Source organism: Dama dama, chromosome 9 (assembly GCF_033118175.1).
Source record: "Dama dama isolate Ldn47 chromosome 9, ASM3311817v1, whole genome shotgun sequence".
Lineage (NCBI taxonomy): Eukaryota > Metazoa > Chordata > Mammalia > Artiodactyla > Cervidae > Dama > Dama dama.
The window spans coordinates 48,895,512-48,903,803 of NC_083689.1; the positions used below are offsets into that span (position 1 = coordinate 48,895,512).

Here is an 8,292-nt window from a genome sequence, read left to right on the forward strand (position 1 = left end):
GCGGCCCTGCGCTCTGGGGGGCGGGTCCACAGAGGTAGGGGCACGCGCGGCCTGCGGCCCAGTCTGAAGTCTTGCGCGCCCCGGTTGCCGCTCACGTCATCGTCACCACTCCTCGACAGTGGAGGGGAAGATGGAGCCGGTCACCGTCGCTACCGACAGCGGGGACCGGCCGGGGGCCCCGGCTGGCTTAGGCCTGTCGGCTTCCCAGCGTCGGGCGGAGCTGCGGCGGAGAAAGCTGCTCATGAACTCGGAACAGCGCATCAACCGAATCATGGGCTTTCACAGGCCCGGGAGCGGCGCGGGTGAGAACCTTCGTTCCCCATAGTCTCCTGACCATCCCTTTTGAGTCTTGGGGATCATTCTCCCTTTCCCTCCTCCACCCCTTGACTTTTCTGACCAAGCCCTGCTCTCTGACCTCTCCTCGGGCCCGCCCCTTTGATGAGTTCCCAGGTTCTCACTTCACCGCAGGACGTTTCTCGTCTCTCTCCTCAGTTTTTCCGCCGCAAACGGCAATGCTCTCGATCCTGAGACCCACTGCCGTGGTACCCTCTGCTCACTAACCCTGAGGCGGCCCCAACCCCCCCTCGTCACCCCCTCGCCTCTCTTGTAGGGCGCACATTTTATTCCCAGACTGCTCTACCCACGGTGCCCGTCAGGAAGATTGCCTGCCTTTCTCTCCCTTGTAAATGCTTTCCCTTCTAGTGCCTTCCCTAGCGTCTGCCTTCTTTTTGCTCTGTCGGCCCCTATGAGCTTGTCTTTACTGAGCTGCCCCTGTAGTTCGTCCGAAGTGAATCACGGACCCATATCCTGGTGTCTGTGTGCGGTGCCCTCAACACTGTCATCCGCAGGTGAAAAAAAAATTGAAGCGACCATTCTTTAGAGACCCAACAAGGGAAACATGCCCATCTGAGGTCTTATCTCGTAATGTGCAGAGATTGATATGAATGATGTCAGAAACTGCCTTCAACACTGAAAGGAGTTCCTCATTTCTCCCCCAATGACATGTACGATGGGTTTCTTAAAAAATTTTATTTTCCTGTGAGTATTTACTGTACTCTTAAATTTCCATTTAGTGTTGCCTCTAATATTTGGCCTTCAGTCACTGGCTGCAAGTTCCTTAGATCCTTGTGACTTTTGCTCTGTGGGGCTTTAGATATATAACTCTGAATTTTTAGACAGCTCACAGATTTGCCACTGAAAACTGCTAAGAGAGCTAAGAGCCATATTTCAAATTATAGAACAATTGTTAGGAGACACATTTTCTCCTTTAATGGTTAATAGCAGAATATTCTTTCCTAAAGCATTTTCTTTGTTCTTTTGCTGTGAGATTTTTATTTTATCTGTCATTAAATGTTCCCCCGCCCTCTGTTTTGTTTTAAACCAGAACAGCATCCTAAAACTGCTGAAGTACCTTCTAATGTCTCCTAGATTACAGTAGAAGGGTTACGCAAACCGGTAGCAGTAGGATATGCCACACCCTATGCTGATCGGACTCTGGATTCAGAAATGTAACATTAAAAATAGTGGTTTTAGAAAATCTCCGTTCCTAACTCTTTCCCAACTTGTCTATTAGCTTTATCTTCTGTCCCCAAAGTTTGGGTTATATCCTCTGAAAGAATACTCTTTTTGACATTTTGTGTGTGTAGAGGAAGGAATTTGTTTCTTTATGAAGGATCAGTATTAATTCAGAGGCTGCCAAATTTTAGCTCTAGTGGCATATTTTTAAACATTAATAAGAAAGATGTTGGCCAGTATGTAATACTTAAGGCTTCTAAATTTCTTTTCTCAGAAGAAGAAAGTCAAACAAAATCAAAACAGCAGGACAGTGATAAACTGAACTCCCTCACCATTCCTTCGGTTTCAAAGCGAGTAGTGCTGGGTGATTCAGTCAGTGCAGGAACGACTGACCAGAGTGGAATGGCCGAGGTAAAGGGGACTCAGCTGGGAGACCCACTGGACTCTTTCATTAAACCTTCTGAGTGCAGTAATGATATAAGCCTTGAGCTCCGGCAGCGGAACAGAGGGGACCTGACAGCCGACTGTGTCCAGAGGGGTTCTCGCCACGGCCTGGAACAGTACCTCTCCAGATTTGAAGAAGCAATGAAGCTAAGGAAACAGCTGATTAGTGAAAAGCCCAGTCAAGAAGATGGAAATACAACAGAGGAATTTGACTCTTTTCGAATATTTAGATTGGTGGGCTGTGCTCTTCTTGCCTTTGGAGTTAGAGCCTTTGTTTGCAAATATTTGGTAAGAAACAGTGGAAAATGAAAATTGGTTATAGTAATGGGTGCTTTTAATCTGTAAGATTCATTTCTTTTTTTTTTTTTCAGTGGGTTTTGTCATACACTGACATGAATCAGCCATAGATTTACACGTATTCCCCATCCCGATCCCCCCCTCCCACCTCCCTCTCCACCCGATTCCTCTGGGTCTTCCCAGTGCACCAGGCCCGAGCACTTGTCTCAGGCATCCCACCTGGGCTGGTGATCTGTTTCACCATAGATAATATATAATCTATAAGATTCATTTCTAATATTAATGTAATATTTGTGGTCCATGTGACTGTTTGGAGATGTGTAATAAACTGCTGTTTGCCCTAGGTACAGAATGAAGTGTTCGAGTTAAATACAGAGCCTGATAATAATGCCAAAATCTTTTTATATGCTAAGTACCATTCTAAGTGCTTTACATATATTAATTCGTTTAACCTCATCCTTATGAGCCAGGTATCATTTGAATCTGTTTTGTAGATGAGGGAATGAAGACTCAGGTGAAATCATTTGTACAGGGTCACATTACTAAGTGACAACTGGGATTAAACCCAGGCAGTTTCATTCCAAAACCAAAGGGTAAATTACCTACATAGCCTATATATTAATTACCACTTTTCAGATAACTTGAAATACTAAAATGCAGTTTTGGTTCTGAACGTGATGTACTTTTTTTAGAGTTCAGAGGCATTCAGCATTTTATACTGTTGTACTGTTACCATAATAGCAGTCCATCACGTACCCTTACATGCCAGTGGCTGTTCAGAGAAAGGTAGCATGTGTTTTACTGTTTTACAGTATGTGAAGAAAAGAAAAGCGCAACTCGTAGTTCAGCATCTTGCTCTTTGAGGTGTTTCCATTCAGTAGACATTTTAAGAATACCTACCAAGTATCAGGCACATAAGTAAATTTTCAGATAATTAAGATTAATGTTATTAAGCAAAAAAGCTTTTAAAAGTCTCTCTTTATGCCAGGTTTTTCTTAAAGAGAATTCTGTTGAGCAGATTTTATTTTTTTCTGATGATAAATTGTCGTTGTAGCTTTGAGTATTTAGTGAGATGTATAGCTGCTTTTTTTCCCTTTTATCTAAAGACCTCTGCACTTCCATGTTTTTAAAATTATGTCCTATTTTTGTGCCTCATTTTGTTTGAAGTTTTTTGGGTTTCTGGGCTTTTTTCTTGCTGTCGGATTTTCAGCTGTTAATCACTGCTCTTACTATTCTTCCATTTAGTAGTGCTTGCTCCTTTACTCCCTTCATGATATTTTATTTTAGAAATAAATGTAACTGAAGTATTATTTAGATATTTTCTGTTTTATTGTGTGAGAAGCGAGATAACCAAGCTATTTTATCTATAATAAAAACACCTCATTATGTGAGGGCCAGAGATGAGTTCATTTCTTGCCCGAAAGTGTGACTGAGGTATGTATGGCATCTGTTTTGAGTACTAAGCCTTTTTGATGTACTTTCAAATTGTCAGTTAATTACCTCTAGATGAGAGGAATGTTTCTGCATGATGTATTATACATCAGTGGCCACCTAACACTTTAAATTACTTAAAAGGTCAATTTTTGAGAGAGAAGACATTTTGGGGAATATCAAAAGAGTATCCTCCCTCATAAAATATGACTTTAGAAACATGCTTTATGTTAAGGAAAGCAAATCTCTGTATTAGTCACCCTTTTGCAGAAACAGGACTGCTTTCAGCCACTAAAATTAAATTTTTATTATGGTTTTTTCTCTCGGAATTTTATCACTGCTGTTAGTCTGATGTATTGCAATTTGAATGGTTGTGTTGGCAGTGTGTAATGATATATCTTCTGTCTCCACAGTCCATATTCGCTCCCTTTCTTACGTTACAACTCGCATACATGGGACTGTACAAATATTTTCCCAAGGTAAATTCATTTTTTTCTCTAAATTGGGTGATATATTTAGATTGATTAACGACTAGATGATTTTAAGAACTTTTAAAAAAATATTTATACTTACGGTTTAAATCAGTGCTCTTCAGATTTGTTTAGCTCACCACTGTGGATCTTCAAACTATTTGTTTCTGTTTGTACTAAGTCCAGTTCGCAAAGTAATTAGAAACTTTTATAGCAATTTGACATTACTGTAACATTTTTATTGTATTTTACAAAAAATGTCAGTCCCTGATGGACTGGGGGAAAAGCCTCATTACAGAGTTTGAGTAGTACTTGTCTAAGAAAGTGTTTAACTTAATTACTTAGTAAATTTAGTAATAAATTTTGTTTCCAATAGCGAAAGTTAATTTAAAAATGGCTTCAGTTATCTTCAGTTAGTGTGGTCCTTACTGAGCACTTAATAACAGTGCACTTTATCTTTAATGCCAAGGGTCTGATAACTTGCAAAAAACACTTGGCCATACTTAGAGAGCAGAATTATGAGGAGTATCAGTGTTGACCTGGTCTACTTGACTATAGTTATACTATGGGACTTGGCTTGCCAGTATAGAAGATAAGCTTATTTGAGTAATTGTGTTTTGTGTGAGATTTTTGCTAAAAAAATGGCTATTTGACTGTTTGCTTAGTCATTTGCAATGCACTGATGGACCTCATGTGTGTGTTTAATAGATCTGAAACATATTTTTGAGGGGTCATATAGTCACATACTCAAAGTAAGAGTAAAGAAGGATAAGTAATTTCATTTTTTAATTGAAATGTTTTTATGATATAAATATATATATATTTATTGATCCTCTCCAAGAATGTAATTTTAATTAAAACATTTATTTAAATGTTTGCCCTTGAAACATTGATTTTAGTTTTCCAGTAGCACAAGTTTGGAAGCAACCTAAATGTCTACTAATAAGTGACTAGTTTAAAAAAATGATGGTGTATCCATTCAGAATGATAGAGGTCTCCATGTGCTGATAATGGTAGCTTGTCAAGAAATACTAAGATAAAAATACAGACTAGCATCTATAATATACTCCTTTTTTTTAAAAAAAAAAGAGGAAAATTACATGTATTTGATTTTGCTTGTATATGTGTAAAAAAACTCTGTAAGAATATTACATGAAATTATTAACAGTGGTTATTTATGATAGAGTGTGTATCGGTTACTAGGTAAATGGGCGAGTGAAAAGGAAAATTACTGTATAATTTTCTTTTAACAAAACATTTTGCTGTAACAGGTTTCAACAGAAAAATCGAAAGAATTAACACCCGTTTAGTTACCACCTAGATTCTGTAATGAAAATTTCATTATATTTATCATATATTTACTCAGTTTTCTATACATCTTCAATGCATCACTTTTTTAAAGTGCATCTTTCTTTTTTTGGTGCATTATAAAGTATGTTGTACATGAAGACATCATATTTTTCCGCTACACATTTCAGCTTACACATCAACGAAAATTCAGTGTTTCTTTATGGTTCTTTTTCTTTATTTTGAGGTAAAATTTTCATACATTGAAATGCTTAAGTCTTTATTACACCTTTAATGAGTTTTGACAACCTGTGAAACCCAAATCCTTTTCAAGGTTTAGAACATTACTGTCAGGAAGTTCCACCATGCTCTTTTCCAGGCAGTCCCAGCCCCTGCACCATGAATGTCTGATTTTCTTTTTCCTACCATAGATTAATTTTAGCTGTTTTAGCACTTAATATAAATGGGATTGTTCCAGTACATACTTCTTCATGCAAGGCTTCTTTCATTCTACATTGTATTTTTGAGATTCATCCATATTGTTGAGTACATCAGTAGAATCATTGTCTTTTTTTTTTCTGAGTAATATTCCATTGACTGAATATATCCACTTATTTATCTAATTTTCCATTGATGGGCATGACTAAAGCCACTAAGAACTTTCCTGAATGAGTCTTTTGTGGACATAAGTTTTGATTTCCCGTGGGTAACTACAGCTTTTTATATTAAAAAATTTTTTGAACCGTGTGATTGGATTTGGTGATACCAAATCATAAAATTAAATGAAAATTCAGCCTTGAATCTCTTAAGGAATGAGACTAGAAAATTATACTAGGAAATAAATGTTTAATGAATAAATGTTTGTGTCTTACTGCATGGGGCTTTCCTGATGACTCAAGTGGTAAAGAATCTGCCTGCAATGCAGGAGACACAGGAGATGCGGGTTCAATCCCTGGTTTGGAAAGATCCCTGGAGAAGGAAATGGCAACCCACTCCAGCATTCTTGCCTGGAAAGTCCCATAGACAGAGGACCCTGATGGGCTACAGTCCATAGGGTCACAGAGTTAGATATGACTAAGCTTGTGCACGCGCACACACACACACATCCTATTACATATGAAATCAAACGTGAATTCTTTGCATGGCAGTTAGGGTTGACTCTACAGAATGTTCCTTTGATTCTGTTACAAATTATTGACTGTCCTCCAGAACATCTATAACTTTTCTGACTTTTGTTGTTATGAGACTTAACCTTACAATAGGATTTATCCACTCACTTCTGCTCATCTAAATCTTGCTCATTCTCAAATGCCTGTTTGTTTGGTTTTTTTTTTTGTCTTCTTTAATTTGAAGGCCTGCTTTTTAATTCTACTTCCTCCTGAAATCCTTCTCTGTGCTTTATTTGAACATAAAATACTGTTGTAATTTCTGTCTCCTTTGAGCCACTATAGCACACATTATCCATGTCATTCATTTAGCAAGTATTTATGTCCTGTCTGGGAATGCTTTCCTTTTTTTGTCTTAAACTTTTGTATGTATCTTAAATTATTATTTATATCCTAACCGCCAAGATAGGATTTTTTTTTTTAAACTTTTGATAGCAAGAATAGTGTCTTTTCCTTATTGCTGAGCAGTTTGTTCCTTTACATATTATATGCTCAGTAATTGTTTGTTAATATAGTGTTGATTGATGTCTTAAAACTTGATTAACAGTTTTGAAATCAATTAGGCAAAAATAACAGCACTGATGTTTTTTATAGAGCTTAAGTAGTCTTCTGAAAGCTGTAATATTTATTTAAGTCTTTCTCTATGCAGAGTGAAAAGAAGATAAAGACAACAGTACTAACAGCTGCACTTCTATTATCTGGAATTCCTGCTGAAGTGATAAATCGATCAATGGATACTTACAGCAAAATGGGCGAAGTTTTCACAGATCTCTGTGTCTACTTTTTTACTTTTATCTTTTGTCATGAACTACTTGATTATTGGGGCTCTGAGGTACCATGACGCCTGCAGAACTCAGGAAGAAAAGCTTATAAAAAATAATTTCTATATTGCAGTGTCTTTAAAGGAAGAATATTGGTTTACACCTTCATGTGATTCTTTTACTTTTTCAGTTTGTAAAACCACTTGATTAGGAATGGAATGACTGGTTACCTGACTAGAAAGGATTGAGTTTGTATTAATACTGATGCGATGACTAGAATGCCAGTGTCAGTAATTGATTTTTCTTGTTTGATTAGAATTCCTAGTCTACACTTTTTCCTAACTTCTCGGATTTGTGATTTATCTTTTGGGAGCTGAGCTTGTGCTTAAGAGGGCAGATGAATGTGGTCTCAGCCAGTCCCAAGAACTGCATCTTGTATTTGTATTGTTCTGTCCTAAGAAATGGAGCCATCTTAAAAATAAAATGGAAGAACTCAAATTGTCTGTTAAGTTTGCACATTTTAACTTATAAGGGCTGCATAAGGTAACCACATTGAGTCAGTATTTTCATTTTCATTCCAGCACAAATATTTAATGGAGGTAATGATTAAGATTCATACATGTGAAATTAATAGGTATTTATGAAATCTTTCTGAAAATTTTTATTAGCAAACTTAAAAATTGGAAATTTTTACTTTTGAGTTTTCGATTTTCAGAAGTATTTTTTTTTTAACCAGTAGAATAGAATGATTAGATATAAAAATGGGCTTTGAAAAATTGACTGAGGAATGCAACCCAATAGGAATACCTCCTTTTTTAACTAACTTAACACTGTCATATTTGGAAGGTTTGTCTTAAAAGAGTATAAAGCATAAGTGTAATGTCATTTGGTATTACATTTCCTTAGTTTTTTGTATGGTCT

The 8,292-nt window shown here is 37.2% G+C and overlaps 1 protein-coding gene across 1 annotated transcript; it reads left to right on the forward strand.

Annotated features, from left to right (window-relative positions):
* On the forward strand, positions 1-7,869 carry CAMLG (calcium modulating ligand). The gene is made up of 4 exons (XM_061151330.1): positions 1-302; positions 1,790-2,247; positions 4,101-4,166; positions 7,260-7,869. The coding sequence occupies exons 1-4, from the start codon at positions 131-133 to the stop codon at positions 7,449-7,451; spliced, it is 888 nt and encodes a 295-aa protein (XP_061007313.1). The 5' UTR covers positions 1-130; the 3' UTR covers positions 7,452-7,869.
* Positions 7,870-8,292: the final 423 nt, after the last annotated feature.